Source organism: Salvelinus namaycush, chromosome 19 (assembly GCF_016432855.1).
Source record: "Salvelinus namaycush isolate Seneca chromosome 19, SaNama_1.0, whole genome shotgun sequence".
In the NCBI taxonomy this organism is placed as follows: Eukaryota; Metazoa; Chordata; class Actinopteri; order Salmoniformes; family Salmonidae; genus Salvelinus; species Salvelinus namaycush.
In genome coordinates this window covers 27,771,708-27,798,608 of record NC_052325.1, presented here as the reverse complement: position 1 = coordinate 27,798,608, position 26,901 = coordinate 27,771,708, and the positions used below count along the sequence as shown (strand labels likewise).

Here is a 26,901-nt window from a genome sequence, read left to right as displayed (position 1 = left end):
GACCTTGAAGAATTTTGAAAATAATACTGGGCAAATATTGCACAATACTTGTGTGCAAAGTTCTTATGAGACTTTCCCAAGAAGACTCATAGCTGTAATCGCTGCCAAAGGTGATTCGAACATGTATTGACTCAGTGGGGTGAATACTTATCTAATTAAGATATGTGTTTTATTTTTCATTAAGCTAAAATAAAAAATGTTTGGGCTGGGTTGAGCACGGTAACTCACTGTGTCTGACTGGGCTGGGTTGAGCACGGTAACTCACTGTGTCTGACTGGGCCGGGTTGCGCACGATAACTCACTGTGTCTGACTGGGCCGGGTTGCGCACGGTAACTCACTGTGTCTGACTGGGCTGGGTTGAGCACGGTAACTCACTGTGTCTGACTGGGCTGGGTTGAGCACGGTAACTCACTGTGTCTGACTGGGCTGGGTTGAGCACGGTAACTCACTGTGTCTGACTGGGCTGGGTTGAGCACGGTAACTCACTGTGTCTGACTGGGCTGGGTTGAGCACGGTAACTCACTGTGTCTGACTGGGCTGGGTTGCGCACGGTAACTCACTGTGTCTGACTGGGCTGGGTTGCGCACGGTAACTCACTGTGTCTGACTGGGCTGGGTTGCGCACGGTAACTCACTGTGTCTGACTGGGCTGGGTTGAGCACGGTAACTCACTGTCTGACTGGGCTGGGTTGCGCACGGTAACTCACTGTGTCTGACTGGGCTGGGTGCTGGGTTGAGCACGGTAACTCACTGTGTCTGACTGGGCTGGGTTGCGCACGGTAACTCACTGTGTCTGACTGGGCTGGGTGCTGGGTTGAGCACGGTAACTCACTGTGTCTGACTGGGCTGGGTGCTGGGTTGCGCACGGTAACTCACTGTGTCTGACTGGGCTGGGTTGCGCACGGTAACTCACTGTGTCTGACTGGGCTGGGTTGCGCACGGTAACTCACTGTGTCTGACTGGGCTGGGTTGCGCACGGTAACTCACTGTGTCTGACTGGGCTGGGTTGCGCACGGTAACTCACTGTGTCTGACTGGGCTGGGTTGAGCACGGTAACCCACTGTGTCTGACTGGGCTGGGTGCTGGGTTGAGCACGGTAACTCACTGTGTCTGACTGGGCTGGGTTGAGCACGGTAACTCACTGTGTCTGACTGGGCTGGGTTGAGCACGGTAACTCACTGTGTCTGACTGGGCTGGGTTGAGCACGGTAACTCACTGTGTCTGACTGGGCTGGGTTGAGCACGGTAACTCACTGTGTCTGACTGGGCTGGGTTGAGCACGGTAACTCACTGTGTCTGACTGGGCTGGGTTGAGCACGGTAACTCACTGTGTCTGACTGGGCTGGGTGCTGGGTTGAGCACGGTAACTCACTGTGTCTGACTGGGCTGGGTGCTGGGTTGAGCACGGTAACTCACTGTGTCTGACTGGGCTGGGTTGAGCATGGTGCTAGGAGCACTGATGAGACTGAGTAGCTGGGCGTTCCTCCACTGGTCAGCAGACAGGTTTCTCCTGGGGTACACCATCTGGAGGGAGAGCAGGGCGTCTGACAACGACTACAGGGGAGGGAGGGAGAGATTGTTTTAGGACAGTTTATATTAACTTTCATGAACAAGCATTAATCAACTATTAACACATATGTATTTTATTATTAGTAAACATTTAAAAACAATATAAGCATTTATAAACATGGCTTAAGCATACAGGTTATAATACAGTGTAACCAAAAGATGTGTTATCATTGTTAGTGCTCAGGACAAGAACATAACATGTTGAGATATAGGTGACAATATTCACCTTCCCATGTGGAACAAACTCCTCCATCATCTTTTTCAGCGGGTTCTCGTAGTCAACGATCATCTGTCCCAGCCTAGGGTACTCTCGATCACTAGATGGGGAACAAACATACAACAATGTTGTTGATATTTCTAGTTCTAAGGGATTTCTAAGTCCGAATCAACAATACAAAGAGTGTTTTAGTCATGCATTACATTTTCCATATAATACTATGCAATTTTAATATAATGCCACTGGAACTGTACGTATAAAAGCTTTAAGCTTAACTTATTTGAATATTAATATTGTTTTACCTTGATCCATGTGTCATTTCATGGGCATAGTTGTAGAGGCCAATGATAGCTTTCCTCTCTTCAATCCGAGACAGTAGCATCATTAGGTTAGTGTAGGTCACTACTAAGTCAAGGTAGTTTTTGGTCAGGTCAAAGTTTACAGTCTGTAGAAAGATATGGGAACAAAATTAGGAACAACATCAAGACCAATCTACTTCGCCCCTTAGAGTCAGCGTACTTATCTAATCCAAGTAAAAACATAACATCTTTGAGATATAATCTTGGAGGAATAATCAAAAGCATCCTGTAATTACATGTATTGTATAAATAAATGTGTCTTACAATATCAAAGAATACTTGGCAAGCATCGATAGTGTTCAGCAGCTCACAGACATGGTCCTGGAAGCAGAGAAAGAAAACAGTATTTATATATATAAAACCTGTTCTCTATTTTCACTACATTGAATGATGCTTAAGTTGCACATACCTTAAACTCCATCACATCTACGAATGTGAAGTAATACAACGCTAGATTCTTAAGGATTTCAGACTTCTCTTTTTGTAGTTGTGCAAGCTGTTGCTGTAGAAGAAAAATACATGATTGTAACAAAAAGGTGCTCTAGGGTTAAACATAGGACACACAAAGGTTCAATGTATGGATGCTATGGAACAATGAGCACAGTCAAATAGGCTGACGGAATCTGGTATAAGAGTTCAAACATTGTATAGAGGTCGACCGATTAATCGGAATGGCCGATTAATTAGGGCCGATTTCAAGTTTTCATAACAATCGGAAATCGGTATTTTTGGGCGCCGATTTGCCGATTATTTTTTTTATTTTTTTATATACCTTTATTTAACTAGGCAAGTCAGTTAAGAACACATTCTTATTTTCAATGACGGCCTAGGAACGGTGGGTTAACTGCCTTGTTCAGGGGCAGAACGACAGATTTTCACCTTGTCAGCTCGGGGGATCCAATCTTGCAACCTTACAGTTAACTAGTCCAACGCAATAACGACCTGCCTCTCTCTCGTTGCACTCCACAAGGAGACGTTACGCGAATGCAGTAAGCCAAGGTAAGTTGCTAGCTAGCATTAAACTTATCTTATAAAAAACAAATCAATCATAATCACTAAACATTCATTCAAACAGCACTTTCGTGCGTTTTGCCAGCAGCTCTTCGTTGTGCGTCAAGCATTGCGCTATTTATGACTTCAAGCCTATCAACTCCCGAGATGAGGCTGGTGTACCCGAAGTGAAATGGCTAGCTAGTTAGCGCGCGCTAATAGCGTTTCAAACGTCACTCGCTCTGAGCCTTCTAGTAGTTGTTCCCCTTGCTCTGCATGGGTAACGCTGCTTCGATGGTGGTTGTTGTTGTTGTGTTGCTGGTTCGAGCCCAGGGAGGAGCGAGGAGAGGGACGGAAGCTATACTGTTACACTTGCAATACTAAAGTGCCTATAAGAACATCCAATAGTCAAAGGTTAATGAAATACAAATGCTATAGAGGGAAATAGTCCTATAATTCCTATAATAACTACAACCTAAAACTTCTTACCTGGGAATATTGAAGACTCATGTTAAAAGGAACCACCAGCTTTCATATGTTCTCATGTTCTGAGCAAGGAACTGAAACGTTAGCTTTCTTACATAGCACATATTGCACTTTCTTCTCCAACACTTTGTTTTTGCATTATTTAAACCAAATTGACCAGGTTTCATTATTTACTTGAGGCTAAATTGATTTTATTGATGTATTATATTAAGTTAAAATAAGTGTTCATTCAGTATTGTTGTAATTGTCATTATTACAAATAAATGTAAAAAATATCGGCCGACTAATCGGTATCGGCTTTTTTGGTCCTCCAATAATCGGTATCGGCGTTGAAAAATCATAATCGGTCGACCTCTAGTTTGGTAGTTCATGTTTGGTAGAACAGTGAGAGGTCTCAATTTGTTACAATAACTAGATATCCTGAGAAATACTACCAAGGACATCACACAATGGGTCAGGGTGACATTTTGACAACGCTAAACTGTAGAGCTCTAACCAAAAACCCCTTTCCAAAATACGCATGTCGCCTTCGATAACATGACTGCATTTTTAGCACTGTCACAATGGGGGCTTTATTTAACCAATGATAGCCTCTCACAAGCCAAAAATGAAGTCATGTTTTCTGGATTGTTATCTTTGGGGTGCGTCCCAAATGGCACCCTATTCCCTATGTAGTGTGCTTCTTTTGACCAAGGTTCATAGGGCTCTAGGTAAAAGTAGTGCACTATAATGAGAATTGGGTGCTATTTGGGACAAACACTTGGTCTCTTGCCCATAAATGTTACTTATTCTAACTATTAACAGTTACCTAACAGTATTGAAAAACTTGAGTGTGAAAGATAATACAAATATGAATAATTAGCAACAAATTAAATGAAAATCTGCTACATAGAGAATACGACATGCAAAACATAGAAAAAAAGGAACTCTGAGGAGCTTCAACTTACCAAAAGAATATTCCAGAAAAAAGCCAAGAAGTTAAGCATGCAAAACAAAAACACAGACCAAGTAAAACATGAACCACTGCAGCAAAAAGTACAACATAGCAAACCACATGACAGCTACACCATAGAAGCAGTTAAACATTTCAAATGAAATAGAAAGCCGGCCAATGGTGATAGATAAGTATCGGGTGTAAAAACAATTGAAAAGACAAACATGGTGAGAATGAATTAGTTGTACTGAAAAAGGCTAGCTATAAAAAGATTGTCATACAGACCATAACATTTATGGAAATGTACATGTGGTTGATACATCTATAGTGAAGAGATAGGATGATGGATCTCAGATGGAATTTCATTTCCATTAACAATTCCTATTTTATCTCAAAAGAGTAAAATACTATTAATAAAATATGACTAATTACAACAATTATTGCAATTAATAAATGCACATTATTGCACAGACCTTGTAATGCAATAGGTAAAGGACTGCATATAGATACCAAGCAGCATTCAAATGAGCTGAAATAACATGGAATAGATCTGGAAAATACATGCAATAGACAGACTTACATTGTTGTTGCGTGTTTCAACCGCTGGGAATTTTCTGACAATGAACTTGACAGCAGACTCCAGGTTCTTGTCTATTAGATAGGATGGTTTGGCTTTGGGGTCACCACATGCCTATAATGAAGAGGGTCAAAAACACAGACAAATGCTAAAGAAGCATCAACAATAATACGAACAACAACAAAACATTGGCAGAAAACTGATAGGATGATGAGGTAGTATTTTGGTCACGTTTTGAGTGAGTGAGTGTATGAGAGAGTGAGAGAGCAAGAGACGGACACAGAGAGAGAGACTGAGATAGAGTATGAATACATTTCCACTGACAGAGTGCTGTATGGGAGGTTGGAGAGCAGTTAGTGAGAAAGCAGTGCATGGGTATACTCCTACTGGGAGAGAAGATAGTTGAACTGTGTGTTACAATATAGATGTTAGAAGCAACAAAAAGTTAGCAGATGTATGTTTGAGGTAGGGTGGTGTATGGTATATGACACTGGGCATGCACAGCTACCTGACAAAACAGGAATAGTTATGTTTTAGTATTCAGTCAGTCTATAACACATAAGAGTGAGGTTCGCAATACAATAAAACTAAAAAACAGCAGAGTGACAAACATATAGAGAAAGAGTATGTTCAAATTCTCATATCATCAAAACTGGATTCAAGATTAGTGATACGATGTGATGGATCCATGCAGGGAACACTTTCATTTTGCAGAGGAGAGCAGGGTAGTGTTGAATTGCATAATGAAGTGTCAGTGAATTCAACCAGGCCCTATCTTTTCCCATTGCCTGATCTTCAATCCCTAAAAAAATACAAACTTTTTGTTTTTGTGATGCAAATGTCCGGGAACTGTGAATTTGATGCTCACAAACAAAAAGATGACCATGGTTAAAGCTTTAATGTATTATGATCTAGTTGTTGGACTATAGGTGCTCACCTTTTTTTAATAACAAGCTAGAGATAACTAACAGTTGCAAAGTCTATCTTGTAAGAAATAAACGGGAAAATATTATATCTATTTTAACCTAATAAAATTATTCCAGCGATTCAATTGCACTTTGGGATGGGCCTGTTTGTTGAATTGTGAACGTTGTGAGTACTGAGTAGTATACAAGTAATTCTTGGACATGATGCTGGTAAGGATAGCAGGGAGGGGTAGAACGAGGGGGAGTGATTTAGGGAAGAGCTGAGCAAACCTTCCAAACTTGTCCTTGCTGAGGGAAGCATTGACAGAAAGAGAGAAAACCACACAGGTAAACACAGGTAAACACAGGTAAAGTCAGGTTTAAAACATAGAACCATGCATCGCTACATTAAAAAGGCTTCGGGTTTTACTTCCGGGATATTTGTTGAGGGATAGTTTGGCTTTACACTGTGCACAATAATGAATGTGTTGCCTGTCAAAGCATTGTTCAATCACTATCTCACACCATGCTGGGGACACTCCTCCTAGAGTAGCAACACCGTAGAGTATTAAGGCTTTAAGTTTAAGAGAGGACATAACGTATTGTTTGATTAGTACAAGTAGGAACAGAAACATGCAAGTAAAACCAAGGAAAATGCTAAGCCAGTGCATCTACCAATGAACCAAAAAAGAATATGGCCTGAAACATTTCATGCACAGACCCCGTAAAGTATTAAGGCAACATATTGATCATTTCACTCAGCTCATATAGGCAGTTAGGCACTTCATTGTTCATTTCCAAGATAAATTCACAGCATAAAAAAATAACAGAACATGTCTAACAGTACAATGACATACAGTAATTAGCTTTGTTGTAAATATTTTGTTAAAAAATTTGCTAAATCAAAAGAAGTAAAATAAAATATGTTTCTCTGCTTCATCCAACACAACCTTGGCCTGAGACCGGTTAAGTTAAGATAACTTGGTCTAATTTAGTGAGCAGCACTTCTTCTCTTGTGCTATTACTAATAGCTCTAACAGAGCTTCCCAAGTGCTAGCAGTGCTTCCCCCATGCTAACAATGCTTCCCCCATGCTAACAGTGCTTCCCCCTTCCCCAGTGTCAACTGCTCCTCCCCAGTGTCAACTGCTCCTCCCCAGTGCTAACAGTGCTTCCCCAGTGTCAACTGCTCCTCCCCAGTGATAACAGTGCTTCCCCAGTGATAACAGTGCTTCCCCAATGATAACAGTGCTTCCCCAATGATAACAGTGCTTCCCCAATGATAACAGTGCTTCCCCAGTGCTAACAGTGCTTCCCAAGTGCTAACATGGTCATAGGAGAGTGAATAATAGATTGAGGTAGAGATTATGTACTCATAGGAGACCCTCCCCCTCTGACCTCATAGATGCGGTAAAGACATCAATGGAACTTGACCCAAACAATGGAAATTCCATGGAAATACGTGGGGGAAATATCCCAAGTCTTCTCATTGCCCACCCAGTAAAATTAGCCTGCATTTAGGCTATTGTTTATTTCACACTATGTTGAGGTAATAATCTGAGTATAAATGCTTGTATGGATGTCAACCCCAACACATGTTCATGTCATCGTCACCAATCAACTGCATTGCAGTTAAAAACAACTTTGACGAGCACCACTGATGTCTGTATGCCAGCTATGCTACCAGCTAATACAAAAAGGAGTTATCATTTATCAGTCACTTCTTCTATACCTGAAAATAAACAACTTCTACATGTTATGCAGCAAAAACAGCCAAATATATCCAAATCAGACTTTAGTAACCACATTGTGGGGCTGTTACAATACATCAATCATGACGGATTAGACAAATATCCACTTTGTTAGATCAGATTTCTTCTATCCTCTTCAGTCTGCGTTCCATTGACCTCTTTTACTGAGTTCCATTGACCTCTTTTACTGCATCTATAGGAGACCTCTTCCCACCCTCTATCAGGACCCTCCGTCTATCAGGACCCTCCGTCTATCAGGACTCTCCGTCTATCAGGACCCTCCGTCTATCAGGACCCTCCGTCTATCAGGACCCTCCGTCTATCAGGACCCTCCGTCTATCAGGACTCTCCGTCTATCAGGACTCTCTGTCTATCAGGACTTGGACTGAAACACACAATACCAAGGAGCTGACTGAATTCCTATTGCACTCACTACATCAATGTACTGATAAAGTCTTGATCTGGTTATTGACATATGGATGGATGATTTGTGTTTTTTCTGCAGTACTGCTATCCAATGTTCAACCCAGTGACCAGAATCTCTGTTGAATGTTGTGAGTCTTTCAGCAGGACAACAACCCAAAACACACATAAAAAGCACCCTGGAATGTTTCAAGAACAGATGCTGGACTGTTCTGGAGTGGTCTGAATCTGAATCACATCCAAAACCTATGGCGAGATCTGAAAACAGCAGTTGGTGGGAGGCACCCCTCAAACATTGAAGAATTAGAGCAGTTTGCTGCTGAAGAGTGGGCCAAATGGTCAGTAGAAAGGTGCAGCTAGCTCATTGATGGCTACTAGAAGCATTTGTTGGCAGGTATCTTGACCAATTTTTTATTAAAATTGTAAACTTAAGTTTACAAAAATAAAATTGGTTCTGCAATGTTGAAAATCCAATAAGGTGTTGTCATGACGTTGACCTGGGGGTAGGTTTATGACAGTCATAAATACCTCTCCCCCCTTTTTCCTCTCTCTACCCTACTGATGTGACATTTGAACATCCTTTGGTTAACATAGAGATTCTGGGAACATCAGAAGGTGGGTGAAAATTAACTATATTCTGGTAATCCGACCAATTGAACATATGCGGTGGTACTTGATGAATATGATGTCAGTTCGGTTGTCATCTGAGACATTCTCATCAATGATAGGATGACAAACTCTACAGTGGAAAGTCTGCACATTGTAGTTATCGGCGTCACATGGAATTGTTGTTCAATTTAAATGTTTGAATATAAAATTATTGGTTAAGAGATTAAATGTAATTTTAGCTTCCAAATGAGAGATTTGGGTTTTCATAAGGTTAGGGCTCTGCTCAATCAGTGGCCCACCCCTGTGAAGAGACATGGGTTATAAAACTATGAAGACACACCCTTCTCCCTCCACTATATAAAGCCTTGACGAAAATGTAACCTCCTGTTCCAAGTACGTGAGGTCTGCGTTAAAAGGACTAACATGTCAACTACAGAACTAAGCCAACCTCAGCGTGAGCTTTGGTTGCGAATGGTATGAACTTTGAACTCTTATTCACTACAGAAGTGATACCTCCTAGCCGTTGAGTTAGCAACAGCAGCTGCAAACGTGGGCTAGGAAAGAACAGACAGAGTATACCGTCTACCACACAACGACGTTACTACAACATATCCAATTTACCACCAGAGACATTCTTCAAAGGACAAAGGACTCGGTTGGCAACACGGCCTTCCATCTACCACCAACCTACCGAAGCGCAGCTCAGAGTAAATATTTATTGCATTTTCCTTTACCAAATGGGCAGTAATTTAGAATGCATAAGATACTGTATTTACGATAGAGACATCGCTTCTCCCTTTGTTCCTCAGTCTTCCCGCTCTTTCACTCAAACCCAGCCCCTTTTCTTTGTGTAACCAGCTATCATATCTGTTCCGCCCACTAGGGACGTTTTCCTTTATGATGTAATTTGTAATCAAGGTATGATTCATTCTGTGTATATGTAATTCTGTGTGATTAGTTAGGTATTTAGTAAATAAATAATTAAACCCAATTTTGTATTGCTGATTCAACTTGTTAGCCAGGGTTCGTGAAGATAACCAATAATTTACAACTTTCAGATGAGACTGAATTAAGGTGACGATTAATATTGACTGCTATTGATGTAAAATATTACTAGGTCTTTAAGAGTTTATTCGGAAGATAACAGCTCTATAAATATTATTTCGTGGTGCCCCGACTTTCTAGTTAATTACATTTACATGATTAGCTCAATCAGGTAATATTAATTACGGAGAAAGGATTTTATAGAATAGCATGTCATATCACTGTCATATCACCGGCATCACCGGCATAGCCAAAGACACAACAGTGTGAAGAACAAAAGTTATTTTCAATTTAAATTCATTGAAATAGGACATTTAAGAAAAGTGCAAGGGTGCCAATATATTTGGCCGCAACTGTATGTTCGACTCGAGGACAATTTGAGCTAACCCTAACTCTTTTCCTTAACCTACTTCACCTAGCCTGCCACAGGTAATTATCCTAACCTGCTGCAAAAAGTCCCTTCTGCTAGTGAAAACCAGCAGGCTTGCCCCTGAGAGCAGCAGGAGTTTCCACTATGCGATACACGTTCATTTATGACATCATAAGAAGCTCTCTCCTCTCCACAAACATGGTTATTTTTATCAATTTGAAAACCTATATTTGAAAGGGTAAATGTTTCAGCAAGTAGTCTATTTTTCTGAACACATAAATTGCTACATTGCAATATAAGGGGGGCATACATGCTTATGACAAGTCTTACACTTTTCAAACAAATATTGCACTGTGACACTGATACACTACATAAGCATTATTGTGAGGTGACAGAAATATCATCAGAAATATTTTATCATGAAAAGCTAGGCGGTTGTGTAAGTCAGGGGTTCTCAAACTCTTTGGGCCCAGGGACCACTTATGCGATAGCAAATTTATCAGGGACCACTTCATAATCAGAACACAACTTGAGTTAGATAAAAATAGCATACAAAGAGTTTTACTAATTTCCTAAAATTCTACACATTTTGTCATGGGTCAGAGAGATTGTGTTGTTGTTGCAGCTTCAAAGCTAATATCCTGCAATTCTACACATTTTACCATAAGGCAAGGAGAAAACGGTGCAGTTTTACATCTTCAATTACAGCGCATTTATGTAAAAAATGTTTTATAATAATTGGGTGGGAATACAAGAAGTATTGAGTTGAAAAATGTATAATTGGTGGAGTCCTGTGGATACCAATATCCAGCTGAGCCTCCCAGTCCCATGTTGCCCAGGGTTAAGAACATGAATTGTAATTTAAATATATTGTACTACACCCTCTAAACTTATTCCCGGATCCATTGGCAAAAATGTGTTTAATCTGTTATTGTTAGTAATATTCATAAAAAAATGCAAAGTCAAAAATGTAAAAAATATATATTAAAAAAATATATTGAGATCTGGCCGCGGACCCCCTGCAGTAACTCTGCGGACCCCACTTTGAGAACCCCTGGTGTAAGTTACATCAATATAATGAGAAATACTGCTGGCCCAGACAGTGGTGTCCCACTTGCAGCCAGCTGTCATATCAGGGGTCCCATTGTTTTGCTGTCAACAATTCTAATGCTAAGCTATGAACTGTTCTTGGTACATAATCCCATATTGTTGGCCACTGAATCTTCAGATTCACATGTTACTCGCTGAGTGGGTATCAACAAAATATCTCTATTTTGGATGAACGCTCCAATTAATTGTGTTTGATAAAGCTGCTAGTCTAAGCAGTTTGATTTACTGAGGTAGTCCTAGTAGACTTGTGCAGTAGGCTACAGTAATGGGCTTTACTGGGGTAGACCTGTGGCAGTAGTAGGAGTGTGCAGTAGGCCAATGATATAGGCCTGTGGTAGGCCTGTATGCCTTAGGCCTGTGCAGAAGCCTCCAGTTGTTTGATTTACTAAGGTAGGCCTGTGTGCCTTAGGCCTGTGCAGAAGGCTACAGCTGTTTGATTTACTAAGGTAGGCCTGTATGCCTTAGGCCTGTGCAGAAGCCTCCAGTTGTTTGATTTACTAAGGTAGGCCTGTGTGCCTTAGGCCTGTGCAGAAGCCTACAGCTGTTTGATTTACTAAGGTAGGCCTGTGTGCCTTAGGCATGTGCAGAAGCCTACAGCTGTTTGATTTCCTGAGGTAGTCCTGTGCCGCAGCCTACAATCACAGCACGCTACAATCACAGCTGAAACAAAAAAGCCATCTGAAATTCTTCATAAGTGCTATCAATGCCTACCAGTTGCCAAGCAACAGATCTGCTAGTTCAATGCACAAGCATCGAACGCCGCCACAGTTTCAATAAAGTACATTTTCCCAATAACAAGAAATGTTAGGCCTATATAATAACAAGAAATGTTAGGCCTATATAATAACAAGAAATGTTAGGCCTATATAATAACAAGAAATGTTAGGCCTATATAATAACAAGAAATGTTAGGCCTATATAATAACAAGAAATGTTATTGGAAGCATGAAAATGGAGGTTTATAAATGGAACCGTATGAGTAAAAGGCCTAATATTACTCATAGATTGTCTGCAAAACTGCTGCTCTTTAATTATTTGTTACTTTTATTTGTTACTTCTTTGGAGGTATTTTCTTAAAATTGCATTGTTGGTTAAGGGCTTGTAAGTAAGCATTTCACTGTAAGGTCTACACAAGTTGTATTTGGCGCATGTGACAAATAAAATTTCATTTCATTTGAAATCGGCAGACAACTCAGCTCTTGCGTGTTGTGACAATCCTGTACCTTATAGTCATTTTGATAGTCATCCTGTGTTCTGAGGAAAGTTTTTTTCCCTTCTGAATCCTGTATCTAACTTGGGCTGCATAATGTTTTTATGCTAATGTATCTGTATCACCATCTAACTTAAATTGAGAGTTTAGAGAAAGAGAGAGACACAGATGATTCTGTGGTGCCTATTAAGGGCTAAGCCTTCTAGCCCGGGTAGGCCGTCAGCACAAGGGTTGATTGGCTGGCAGACAGACAGGCAGGCAAGGCAAAGAGGCATTATTCTCCACCAGCCTCCTTTCAGCTACACGCTGGACTGCCTCCAGCTATCTTCTATCTGCTGCCATGTTCCCAAAGTGGTCCAAGCATCTCCGATACCCAGTCTGTCCCCCAAATGGCACCCTATTCCCTACACAGTGCACCTCTTTTGACCAGAGCATAGGAATAGGTTGCGATTTGAAACAGTCACAGTACTCTCTTCTCATTAAAGGACTGACTGTATCAAGGCCATTAATATGGACAGATACACTAAGAATGCTCTTTTCTGTTACACTGAATGAAAGTCTTGTATGGAATCTGCATTTTATGACACCTCCCCAGTCCCCACTATGAATAAGTAATAATGAATAGTGAATAGTATTAAACTAGTAATACTACTAAGAATGTTTTTCTCGGTAGGGGTTTAAAATAAGTCAATTAAACATCATGGGCCAGTTTCCCAGACACAGATGAAGTCTAGTCCTGGACTAAAAAGCACTTTCATTTAATGTTTCTTTAGTCCAGGACTAGGCTTAATTAGTCTCGAGGAAACTGGTTCTAGTGTGGAATCTGTATCATAATGTCCCCACTTTTACAAGTGTAATAAACAAATCATTATAATCTCTAAAATGGTGCCTTCTGTTAGGTACTTCTCCCTTCTATCCTGCAAAAATGTGTTTTGTTGTGTGATTTTAAAAACAGGACCTATGTGCTACTATGCATCAGGCATTAAATAACAACTCTACAATAACTGTATAACAACCATATCCAATACATGTACAACGACTGTAGATACTGCCGTGCCATTGGTTAGTATCCTACAGTCATGATGTGCAATTTGCCCAATGATGTGTTGATTTGTGCTGGGTGTTTAGTGAGTGTTTAGGCCTACTGGGTGATGTGATGGCTGAATAGAATGGTCTATATCAACAACTGACTGCTGTCAGACCTAGGGCCTAGGCCTAATGTGTGTCAGATAGTGTTAATATTATTACTCTAGTATCTACTAATCCGACACATTATGTGTTCACATTAAATTGATTGATCTCCGATGTCAATCTCACCAACAATAGCTCAAGAATCTAAAACAGAATTCCATTCTTAATTTGATTGAACATTATATTAGCAATGTGGTGAACGAGAAACTATGTAACGTTAACTAACGTTAGCTAGCAGCAATCACAAAACAAAATTGCACATCTAGGCATGTAGGCTATTTCAGTGAGATACTATTTTATTTCAAAGGCAGTGAGCAACATCTTTCAAATATCCCATGAGTTTTTATTATTGTTATACGAAAATTGAAATAGATCAATCTCAGAAAACAGTGATTTGGCATTTTGATGCTATTGATGACAGAGCTTGGCTAGCCACATAGCTAACTTATACTGCAACACATTTCAGGAGGGCCTTGGCTGGAATTCTACAGCCCTAGCCGTCATCCTTTGGATTTCAAATGAAGGCTTCTGCCATACATCACAGATCATTTTGGGGTTTGATCTTTAATTTCTCTTCAATGTAGTGACAATTTGAAACTGAAGAATTACACTGAGTACCTTACCTTCTTGATATTATAGACACGAGTGAGCATCCCGATGCCCCGGTCGTTCAGAATGGTAAATTTCTCGGCCAGCTTCTGCTGGCCCGGTTGGAGCGAGCCGCGCGACAATGTTGCCGACATAGCTACTGAATCTTGTAAAATAATCGTTGTAGAATTTGTTTGTTGTGAAAATAGTGACACTCGAGTGTTAAAATGTTATAAATCGCCCATTCTGTGGGTTGAGCGGTTTCGCCAAGCCCCACTCCTCTCTCCCGTCGCAGACTCGGTTTTTACTAGGTGTTGTCCTATCTGACGAAAACGAGGCTGTTTCCTGCAATCCAAAGGCACGTCACGTGACCAGCTAGGGACGGAACATACTATTTTATATGTAGGCTGCACCCACACTACACCCACGACAAAATAGTTCTAAATTATAGATTTGTATTATTCAATTTGTTTGGGCGAGTCATGCGTGCATACATGTTTAATAATGGGAGGTCCCAGGAATCGAATCCACTATCCTGGCGTTGCAATGCTCTACCAACTGAGCTACAGAGGACCAGCATGCATTCCTTGCATTCTTGTGGTGGTCATTATCATTAGTGTGACATTTTATTATATTATTTTCTTAAATATTTGTCATTTGCTATGGTATCAAGAACATACTCTTGCTAAACCGGTTTTTAAAACTGGTTTTTAAAACTCATCTCAACCAATCACAATGCTTGTTTTGACCCACCTGTTGTAGAATACATTATTTAAACATAAATACTGTTCATGTGTAAAACTTCATATGGGCAAGCCCTTTAGGTCAATCCTCGATTCAATGGTATCTCGGTTGTGTTGGAAAATGATGATGACAGAATGTAAAATAGACTTTGAAATAATATACCACTGCACCAGCCTATTGGACACACACACACACACACACACACACACACACACACACACACACACACACACACACACACACACACACACACACACACACACACACACACACACACACACACACACACACACACACACACACACACACACACACACACACACACAGGCTTTAGAATGGCATCATGTGATAGTGACATCTGTGACGCCCAGAAAAAAAGCCCAGGGACCCATATGTGTTGATTGACTGATAGGAGTTCTCAATTTTCAAATTGGGGTTGACAAAATCTGTCCAGAAAACATGCAGGAGTCCATTTGAACCAGGAGCTAGGCACTGTTCACAGTACATCCAAGGGAGTAGCATACCAATTATTCTTTGCTTTGTTTTGAGAAGACAAATGTGATGCAGTCTCTTACCCAGGAAATAAAGACATTTTCCAAGACCAATTTGAGAAAACAATGCACCCGCGTGACAACATTGAGTGGCAGGAGGATTATTGAGACATGGAAAGGGTCAACTATTCATGTTGTAGAGGATACAACTCAGCCTGAGACAGCATGCGGCTATGTACAGGACAACAGCTGGGACTTACAAGTTGGAGTTATTTAACCTTATTTAATATTAGGTGAGTGGATGAGATGTGTGTTATTGACAGGGGACACTTAGCTGTCATAATACAATTGACAGGTGCCTACAGACACACAGAGGTATCAATAAATGATATGGGGGTTTTAAGTTTGTTGCCAATGAGACTCTGAGTCCACTCGATTATTGCATGTAAACACATGTATTTTTCCCTTCAGACAGTTTAAACTTTTACAGTATCATTACTGTAGTAAGTCATTATAAACATATCTGCCAAATCTCTATAGGCTCAGTTATATTTCCATTACAAAATGCCTCACAGGTTCACAATTTGATGATTGTTAATTATTGTTGTAGGCTCACAAGATGCTGCACATGACTTTGGAACTCTGAAAAAATATAAGGTATTGGTTTTATGTAATAGAGACATGTTTATATAATTTTCTGTCTACTTCTGTTTTGTTTTGGCGTTTCATAAATATTCTTCTTCCATTTCAGGTGTCCCACATATTGAATGTAGCCTATGGTGTTGAAAACGCCTTTCCAGACCTGTTCATTTATAAAACACTGAGCATTCTGGATGTGTCTGATACTGACATAACATCCTATTTCCAAGAGTGCTCAAAATTCATAGACCAAGCATTAAGTTGTTAATGTTCTCACGACCTTGTAGGCTAATGTAGACTAATGTAGACTAATGTAGGCTAATTGGGGGCAGTAATATCCAGTTAAATTTATTTTTCTTCATATTTTGTTTTTATGCTTTAATACCCTATATTTCACTGCATTCATCTTACCTGACAGTAAACATTCCTAAGCATCATGAATGGTGACACACGTTTTTTCCACTTGCTAACTTTTATTATTAATAAGCACTCTACTGTGTACAGCACATAGGTCAAATTACTTTACTTTACGTTAAGCTACTTTGTTTAACTTTACTTTAGTAATTTCCTTGACTGTTCAAGTTTATTACCTGGCCTATATCTGATACTGGACAGCAGTGAGCAAATGCAAAGCCTCCCTCACTACCTCTAGGTATCCCCAATGGGTAATAAATAATACACGGCAGAGTTTTCACCATGCATAATTTATCCTGTTGTAGAAATATCATATATATAGTGGCCCTATGTTTGCTATACAACCTTTTAGCAAAATGCTGTGCTGGTTACCCAACAACCTGACACTGCCACATGCTGAAAATTCACCAAAGGTTTATGATTACAATAACTTGGCCTATTGGAAATAACGTTCCACTCTCAGTTGAATGGAGGTTGGTGGCTACTGGCTATTTTATTTCCCTATGTAGCCTGTGATACCATGCAGGGGTAACTCCAATTTGGCTAATCCAACCATCAATGATGCTTAGCTGACTGGGAGAATAATTATATCACCTTACAGCTTGTAATTGTGCCATTGTGTGTGATTAGCATAAGAGTATTTTATTAGTGTAACGATTTTCGTCTGGTGAAGGAGAAGAGGACCAAGGTGCAGCGTGGTAAGTGTTCATTTTAATAAACAAAATAAACTGAACACTGATATTACAAAAATAATAAAGCGCGAGAACGAAACCGAAACAGTTCTGTAAGGAACACGCACAAAACAGAAAACAATCACCCACACCCAAAATGGGGAAAACAGGCTACCTAAGTATGATTCTCAATCAGAGACAACGATCGACAGCTGCCTCTGATTGAGAACCATACCAGGCCAAACACAGAAATGGAAAACATAGAAAAACAACATAGAATGCCCACCCCAACTCACGCCCTGACCAAACCAAAATAAAGACATAAAAAAGGAACTAAGGTCAGAACGTAACAATTAGACTACCATGAAGTGCAGGATGATGTAATTGATCTTGTGTTACTGGGGCTGTGTGAATTGAAGGGATGGGATTAATATTTAAAGCAGCCGAGCACCTCATGTCTCATGCTTTTGGACTAGATAGCACTAAACTGACATAATGCTTCATAAAAATTAAATAAAAAAATCCCAGAACACTTCTAAAGGTTTTTTTGATTATCAAGTCCCTCAGTTGAGCTATTAATTCCCTTTTTTGTTCAAACTGGGCTGAAGTGCTTTTGGGTATGCCTTCATTCTACTGGCATAAGGCTTGTTTCCCTCTTCTTCCCTCTCAGAAAGGAGTTGTGTTGGTTCACTGCAATTCCGGAGTCTCAAGGTCCGCCTCGGTTGTCATTGGATACCTGATGTCCAGGGAAGGGAAGCCTTTTGATGACGCATTTGCCTTGGTAAAATCAGCCCGGCCAGCCACATGCCCAAACCCAGGCTTTGTTGAACAGTTGAAAGGTTTCAAACCTAAATGGGGCATACAAGCCAATGGTGGGGACTATGAATGAGCAACAACAGCAACACCTGCAGCTCCAGAGTAATGCATTTCATCATCAGCCACTGTTTCTCATAAAAAGATAATTCTGATAAAGATCCTTGGCTGTGTCCGAAATAGCACTCTATTCCCTATACAGTATTGTGCTCTGGGGCCCTGGTCAAACGTAATGCACTATATAGGGAATTGGGTGACATTATGGATCTTAATATGGCCCCTAATCCCCTAATCCAAGGGACCCCACCATCATGTTGAGGTGTTCATTAGCTGTCATTTTTAAATGCCCTACAATGCCCTGTCAATTTACACTGTGGGGCCAGTGTTATCCAATAGTTAACATTCCCGTCATCAATTTCTATAAACCACTGAGGGTGGTTTGAGGCCACAATGGAATTGAAAATAATCTAATTTGAATAGGAAAGGTATAAATATACAATTCTCAACTTTATGAACGATGCCATGTCTGTGCAACAATTCTTAAATACATTTTGAGTCTTTCTTTTTTTGTACCAAAAATGTGTGGGGTGACAGGTAAAGAAACTAAACTAGACTAAACTGATACAAAAATATTATTGTTTAATGTAGAGTTTTAATTTGATTAACGTTAATTTTGGTTTAAGAAATATTACGGACATCCTTAGATATATTATTGTAAAAATCTATGGGATGTTGAATAACAGATGTATTCTACTGGAGGCAAGATTGTGAGGGTGTTGGTGAATGGAAAAATGCAGAGTCAGGCGCAGGACACAGATATGAGTAATAGTCCAAATTTACTCAAAATATAAGTAAAGTTCCAAACAAGGAATAAACACAATATTCCAAAGCACTATCAACACGAGCCCACATGACAAACAATAACACACAAAACAGAGAGGGAAGTCAGAGGGTTAAATAAGGAACATAATTAATGGAATGAAAACCAGGTGTGTATGATCAAGACAAAACGAAAATGAAACATGGATCGGTGGTGACCGCCGAACGCCGCCCGAACAAGGAGAGGGACCAACTTCGGCCGAAGTCGTGACAGTACCCCCCCTTGACGTGCGGCTCCAGCAGCGCGCCGACACCGGTGTCGGGGACGACCCGGAGGACGAGGCGCAGGGCGATCCGGATGGAGGCGGTGAAATTCCTGCAGTAATGATGGATCCAGGATGTCCTCCACCGGCACCCAGCATCTCTCCTCCGGACCGTACCCCTCCCACTCCACGAGGTACTGAAGGCCTCTCGCCCGACGTCTTGAATCCATGATGGCTCGCACAGTATACGCCGGGGCCCCCTCGATGTTCAGAGGGGGCGGAGGAACCTCCCGCACCTCAGACTGCTGGAGCGGACCAGCCACCACCGGCCTGAGGAGAGACACATGGAATGAGGGGTTAATACGGTAATCAGGGAGAAGTTGTAACCTATAACAAACCTCGTTCAACCTCCCCAGGACTTTAAATGGCCCCACAAACCGCGGACCCAGCTTCCGGCAGGGCAGGTGAAGGGGCAGGTTTCGGGTCGAGAGCCAGACCCGATCCCCCGGTGCATACACCGGGGCCTCACTGTGGTGGCGGTTGGCACTCGCCTTCTGCCGCCTGATGGCCCGTTGTAGACGCACATGAGCAGCATCCCATGTCGCCTCCGAGTGCCGAAATCATTCATCCACCACAGGAGCCTCGATCTGGCTCTGATTCCAAGGTGCATGGACCGGCTGATAACCTAGCACACACTGGAAAGGGGATAGGTTAGTGGAAGAGTGGCGAAGGGAGTTTTGGGCCATCTCCGCCCAGGGGATGAAAACCGACCCCTCCCCCGGCCGGTCCTGGCAATAGGACCGCAGAAACCTACCCACATCCTGGTTTACTCTCTCCACCTGCCCGTTACTCTCGGGGTGAAAACCTGAGGTGAGGCTGACCGAGACCCCCAGGCGTTCCATAAACGCCCTCCAGACTTTAGACGTGAATTGGGGACCCCGATCAGAAACTATATCCTCAGGCACCCCGTAGTGCCGGAATACGTGGGTGAACAGGGCCTCCGCAGTCTGTAGAGCCGTAGGGAGATCGAGCAAAGGAAGGAGACGGCAGGACTTAGAAAACCGATCCACAATGACCAGGATCGTGGTATTGCCCCGTGACGGGGGAAGATCCGTCACGAAATCCACCGATAGGTGTGACCACGGTTGCTGTGGAACGGGAAGAGGCTGTAATTTCCCTCTGGGCAGGTGTCTAGGTGCCTTGCACTGTGCGCACACCGAGCAGGAGGAAACATAAACCCTCATGTCCTTAGCTAAAGTGGGCCACCAGTACTTCCCAGCAAGACAGCGCACTGTCCGACCGATGCCAGGGTGACCCGAGGAGGGTGACGTGTGGGCCCAACAGATCAAACGATCGCGGACATCAAACGGAACGTACAGACGCCCAACTGGACACTGTGGGGGAGTGGGCTCTGCACGTGACGCCCGCTCGATGTTCGCGTCCACCTCCCATACCACCGGTGCCACCAGGCAAGAAGCTGGAATTATGGGAGTGAGATCCGCGGACCGCTCCTCCGTGTCATACATCCGGGACAGTGCGTCTGCCTTAACGTTCTGGGAACCTGGTCTGTAGGATAGAGTGAAAACAAAGCGGGTGAAAAACATGGCCCACCTCGCCTGGCGAGGGTTCAGTCTCCTAGCTGCCCGAATATACTCCAGATTGCGGTGGTCAGTCCAAATGAGGAAAGGGTGTTTAGCCCCCTCAAGCCAATGTCTCCACGCCTTCAGAGCCCTGACAACAGTCAACAGCTCCCGGTCCCCCACATCATAATTTCGCTCCACCGGGCTGAGCCTCTTCGAGAAGAAAGCGCAGCGGCGGAGCTTTAGTGACGTACCCGAGCGCTGAGACAGCACAGCCCCTATCCCAGCCTCGGACGCATCCACCTCAACCATGAACGCTAAGGAGGGATCAGGATGAGCCAGCACGGGAGCCTAGGTAAACAGAGCCTTCAGTTGACAAAAAGCCCTGTCCGCCTCCGCTGACCACTGCAGTCGCACCGGTCCCCCCTTCAGCAAGGAGGTAATGGGAGTCGCTACCTCCGGTAGTAGTTGGCAAACCCTAAGAACCGCTGCACCTCCTTTACCGTGGATGGAGTCGGCCAATTACGCACGGCTGAAATGCGGTCATTCTCCATCTCCACCCCTGACGCGGAAAAGCGGTACTCAAGAAGAAGATGGACTGTTGGAAGATCAGACATTTCTCAGCCTTGACGTACAGGTCATGCTCCAACAGTCGACCAAGCACCCTGCGCACCAGAGACACATGCTCGGCGCGTGTAGCTGAGTATATTAAAATGTCATCTATATACACCACTACACCCTGCCCGTGCAGGTCCCTGAAAATCTCGTCTACAAACGATTGGAAGACTGATGGAGCATTCATTAACCCGTATGGCATGACGAGATACTCATAGTGCCCAGATGTAGTGCTAAATGCCGTCTTCCACTCATCCCCCGCCTTGATACGCACCAGGTTGTAAGCGCTCCTGAGGTCCAATTTTGTGAAGAAGCGCGCCCCGTGCAATGACTCTGTCATACTGGCTATGAGAGGTAGTGGGTAACTGTATTTTACCGTGATCTGATTCAAACCTCGATAGTCAATACACGGGCGCAAACCTCCATCCTTCTTCACAAAAAAGAAACTCGAGGAGACAGGTGAAATGGAAGGCCGAATGTATCCCTGTCCCAGAGATTCGGTGACATATGTCACAGGACCTCTGTCCTCTGTCACAGGAGGAGCCGCCGTCTCCTCCTGTGACAGAGGATACACGTGACTCCTGGGAAGTGCAGCGTCTACCAGGAGATTTATCGCACAACCCCCTGTCGATGGGGTGGTAATTGAGTCGCCTTCTTTTTACAGAAGATGAGTGCCAAATCGGCATATTCAGGGGGAATGTGCATGGTGGATACCTGGTTTGGACTCTCCATCGTAGTGGCACCTAAGGAAACACCTACACACCTCCCTGAGCACTGACGAGACCATCCCTTGAGAGCCCTCTGTTGCCACGAAATATTGTGATCATAAGAGGCCAACCAGGGAAGGTCCAACACAACAGGAAACGCAGGAGAGTTGATCAGAAAGAGACTAATTCTCTCCTCATGACTCTCCTGCGTTATCATACGGAGTGGAGCTGTGACCTCCCTGATTAGCCCTGACCCCAAAGGACGACTATCTAAGGCATGTACAGGGAAGGGGACATCAACAGGAACAATAGGGATCCCTAAACTAAGTGCAAAGGTACGGTCAATAAAGTTCCCAGCTGCGCCTGAATCTACTAGCGCCTTATGCTGGGAATGCTGGGAAATCTCAGGAAATGCTATATACAACCACATGTGTGCAACAGGGAGCTCTGGGTGAGGTTTGTGCCTACTCACCTGAGATGATCCACCAGTGCTCCGCCTGCCACCTCGCTTACCTGGGGAACCTCCCCAGCACCGACCAGCAGTGTGTCCTCTGCGGCCACAGGTGGTGCAGGGAACGGTCCCCACTCCGGTCCCCCTCATAGCAGCACCTCCCAGCTCCATCGGGGTAGGATCAGAGGTGCTGGGGGATGGAACTGACAGACCCCGATTTGGACGTCCGCGGGAGGCCAACAGGTTATCCAGCCGGATGGATAGGTCCACTAGCTGGTCCAGGTTAAGTTTGGTGTCCCTGCAGGCTAACTCCCTATGAACGTCCTCGCGTAAACTACACCTGTAGTGGTCGATCAGGGCCCGCTCACTCCATCCCGCGCCGGCGGCCAGAGTTCTAAAATCCAGAGCGAACTCTTGAGCGCTCCTCATCCCCTGTCTTAAATGGAACAAGCGTTCCCCCGCCGCTCTCCCCTCAGGTGGATGATCGAAAACCGGGTGAAATCTTCGTAGTTGTCCAACGTCGGGCCTTCTTCTCCCCAGATGGCGTTGGCCCAGACCAGTGCTTTTCCAGTCAGACAAAAGATGAGGGCGCTCACTCTCTCGCGTCCCGAGGGGGCCGGCTGAACAGCTGCTAGGTAGAGCTCCAGCTGGAGTAGGAACCCCTGGCACCCGGCAGCCGTTCCATCATATGCTCCCGGGACCGAGAGCCGAATCCCACTGGATCCTGATGAAGGAGGTGTGGACATCTGGGTCGGTTGTTGTGGGAGCTGGGGAGGTGCTGATGGGTGATCCGGAAAACCCCCTCTCTCCCATCGGTCCCTGGTTTGCAGCACGCGATCCATGGCTGTACAGAGATTCTGTAACATGGTCGCGTGCTGCTGAACACGCTCCTCCATTGGGAGAGGAGGAATGGCTGTACCTGCTGACTCCATTATTGGTGCGTTATTCTGTGAGGGTGTTGGTGAATGGAAAAATGCAGAGTCAGGCGCAGGACACAGATATGAGTAATAGTCCAAATTTACTCAAAATATAAGTAAAGTTCCAAACAAGGAACAAACACAATATTCCAAAGCACTATCAACACAAACCCACATGACAAACAATAACACACAAAACAGAGAGGGAAGTCAGAGGGTTAAATAAGGAACATAATTAATGGAATGAAAACCAGGTGTGTATGATCAAGACAAAACAAAACGAAAATTAAACATGGATCGGTGGTGACTAGAAAGCCGGTGACGTCGACCGCCGAACGCCGCCCGAACAAGGAGAGGGACCAACTTCGGCCGAAGTCGTGACACAGATTTTAAATGTTATAATGTACTTCCATGATTTTGTAACAGACATATTATTTTAGATGTTATTATCTTTAGTTTAAAATGTGTTTTTTATTGTAAAAAATATTATTATCCTTCAAGAAGTCCTTTTAGATATTTAATGATTGTGGGTATATGAAATGAGTTGTTTACTAATGTTAATTTGTTCTATATGAACATGTTTGACTGCAAAATAAAAATGTTGTGAACTCTTGTTCAAGAACAGGGATAAGCAACTTCGATGGGGGTGGGGGCCACAAAAACATCAGTGCCCACAATGGCTCGCGGGTCTGCGTACCCACATCCATACAGGCATGCAGTCAAACTGATTTGTGCAATCAATCTATTTACGCAGTTCACATTTTTGTTTTGAAGTTAATTTCCTGCAATTCTACACATTTGGCCATGGGGTGTGGAGAAAATGTTGCAGTTTTAAAGCAAGTTTTCTGCAATTCTACTCATTTTGCCATGGGGCGGAGAGAACTTTTTGCAATTTTATGACACATTTCATGCAATTCTATTCATTTTGTCATGGGGCAGGGCGAAAGAATGTGTAGTTTTACAGCTGATTTTCTCATGCATTTTGCCATGGGGTGGAGAGAAATTGTTGCCGTTTTAAAGCAAATTTCCTGCAAATCTACGCATTTTGCCGTGACATATGTCATGTTAATATGATATCTGAGTGAGAGTGACTAACCCTTTAGGTCAAGGCCATTGGGCATGTGTCCTGCGTGCCAGGTGGATATTCGGCCATGATAACCATATGTTTAGATAGCTGGCTAGACTAATTTACCAATCTAAAAATTGTTAGCTGACATGGCTAATTCAGTGACTGTCAGTGACTGACATAACAAGAGAAAAACTGCTGATTCACAACCAAATTTGCACCTTGTGCATTCTACTATTCTAACTCTCAACAGTAAGTTGAGACCACAACTCAGTAAAAAAATGAAGAAAAAAAAATATATATTTTTCAATGTTGGTCGGGGGCCCGTTTTTGGAAATTGATCTGAGGGACTACAAAAGGTGGGCCGTGGGCCGCATGGGCCGCCAGTTGCAGATCCCTATTCTAGAATGTAAACTTATTTTATTTGAGTTTCTTGGACTTTTGTCGCCCATGAGGAAATCGGGAAGGGGACTGTGGATATGTCTCCGTCCGTATAGTACATTTGTATGTTCGTTCATCACACGTGATTTCTCAGACAGCACTTGCCCGATTTTGACTAAACTTTGGTGAATGATGCGTCTTGCCATAGAGATCCACCTTTTACAAAATTACACTGATTGGCCCAAGGGGGACGTTATAGTAATCAACTGTACGTACATTAGTCACACGTGATATCTCAAACACCACTGGCCCGATTTTGATGAAACTTGGATGAATGAAGCGTCATGCCATAGAGATCTGTCATTGACAAAATTACACTGATTGGCCCAAGGGTGGCACTGCATCAATCGTAATGGATGACATGTTTACTGTTGCCTTGCTTTATTTTGGCTTCCATACACAATGTACTGCTTACATTTCCTCCATAATATTTGTTTAGGCAACTAGTGTGAATTATTCGTCAAGAACCTATCTCTTGATTAATGCAAGAATTCACCCTTTTGATCAATGTGCGTGTGTATTCAGAATATACAGTGCCGTCACAAAGTTTTCATATTGTCACGCCCTGACCTTAGAGAGCCTTTTTATTCTCTATTTTGGTTAGGTCAGGGTGTGACTAGGGTGGGTACTCTAGTTTGTATATTTCTATGTTGGCCTGGTATGGTTCCCAATCAGAGGCAGCTGTCTTTCGTTGTCTCTGATTGGGGATCATATCAAGGCAGCCTTTTCCCACCTGTTGTTTGTGGGATCTTGATTATGTATTGTTGCTTGTTAGCACTACAAAGCTGTACGTTTTGTTTTGTTACTCTTTATTGTTTTGTTGCTGGTTCACATTAATAAAATGTATGAACGCCTTCCACGCTGAACCTTGGTCCAATCCTTCAAACAACGATCGTTACACATATCCATTGAATTATTCCACATTTTGTTGGGTTACAGCATGTATTCAAAATTGATTAAATAGATTTGTTTCAACCATCCACACACGATACCCGATAATGCCAAAGTGAAAACATATTTTTGAAAATGTAGCACATTTATTGAAAATGAAATACAGAAACATCTAATTTACATAAGTATTCACCCCAGAGTCAATACTTTGTAGAAGCACCTTTGGCAGCGATTACCACTGTGAGTCTTTTTGGGTAAGTCTCTAAGAGCTTTCTACACCTGGATTGTGTAACATCTGCCCATTATTCTTTTCAAAATTATTCAAGCTCTGTCAAATTGGTTGTTGCTCTTTGCTAGATAGCTATTTTCAGGTCTTGCCATAGATTTTCAACTAGATGTAAGTCAAAACTGTAATTTGGCCATTCAGGAACATTCACCGTCTTCTTAGTAAGCAACTCCAGTGTAGATGTGTTTTTGGTTATTGTCCTGCTGAAAGGTGAATTTATCTTCCAGTGTCTGGTGGAAAGCAGACTCAACAAGGTTTTCTTCTAGGATTTTGCCTGTGCTTAGCTCCATTCCATTTCTACTGTGCGCCTCAGCAGGTCAGAGTCGGCCATCTGCCCAACGCCGCCTGCACTGCTCGTCTGTCCAGCGCCGTCTGAGCTGCCTGCCTGCCCAGCGCCGTCTGAACTGCCTGCACTGCTCGTCTGCTCAACGCCGCCTGCACTGCTCGTCTAGCACGGAAACCCGAGAGGAAATCCCAAAAATTTCTTGGGGGGGGGCTAAAGGGTAGTGTGGCGAAGGCAGGTAGGAGACCTGCGCCCACTTCCCATGCTTACCGTGGAGAGCGGGAGTACGGGCAGACACCGTGTTATGCGGAAGAGCGCATGGTGTCTCCTGTACGTGTGCATAGCCCGGTGCGGGTTATTCCACCTCCCCGCACTGGCCGGGCTAGATTGAGCATTGAGCCAAGTGCCATGAAGCCGGCTCTACATATCTGGCCTCCAGTACGTCTCCTCGGGCCGGTGTACATGGCACCAACCTTACGC

General features: G+C 43.1%; 1 protein-coding gene and 1 pseudogene across 3 annotated transcripts in view; one reads left to right on the top strand and one right to left on the bottom strand.

The window, feature by feature from the left end:
* The window catches only part of LOC120064270 (nck-associated protein 1), a 70,862-nt gene extending 56,224 nt beyond the window's left edge, over positions 1–14,638 (bottom strand). For 2 of the 3 annotated variants that reach the window (XM_039014715.1, XM_039014716.1), the window contains exons 1-7: positions 14,366–14,638; positions 5,135–5,245; positions 2,554–2,646; positions 2,409–2,465; positions 2,088–2,230; positions 1,795–1,885; positions 1,416–1,553 (exon numbers count right to left, since the gene is read on the bottom strand). In XM_039014715.1, coding sequence (XP_038870643.1) covers positions 1,416–1,553; positions 1,795–1,885; positions 2,088–2,230; positions 2,409–2,465; positions 2,554–2,646; positions 5,135–5,245; positions 14,366–14,485 — 753 coding nt within the window. In that variant the 5' untranslated portion in view covers positions 14,486–14,638. The remainder of the gene's footprint in view (positions 1–1,415; positions 1,554–1,794; positions 1,886–2,087; positions 2,231–2,408; positions 2,466–2,553; positions 2,647–5,134; positions 5,246–14,365) is intronic. The other variant, XM_039014717.1, reaches the window with a different exon arrangement.
* A 997-nt stretch (positions 14,639–15,635) lies between these two features.
* LOC120063895 lies at positions 15,636–18,178 on the top strand (annotated as a pseudogene).
* The last annotated feature ends 8,723 nt before the right edge of the window (positions 18,179–26,901 follow it).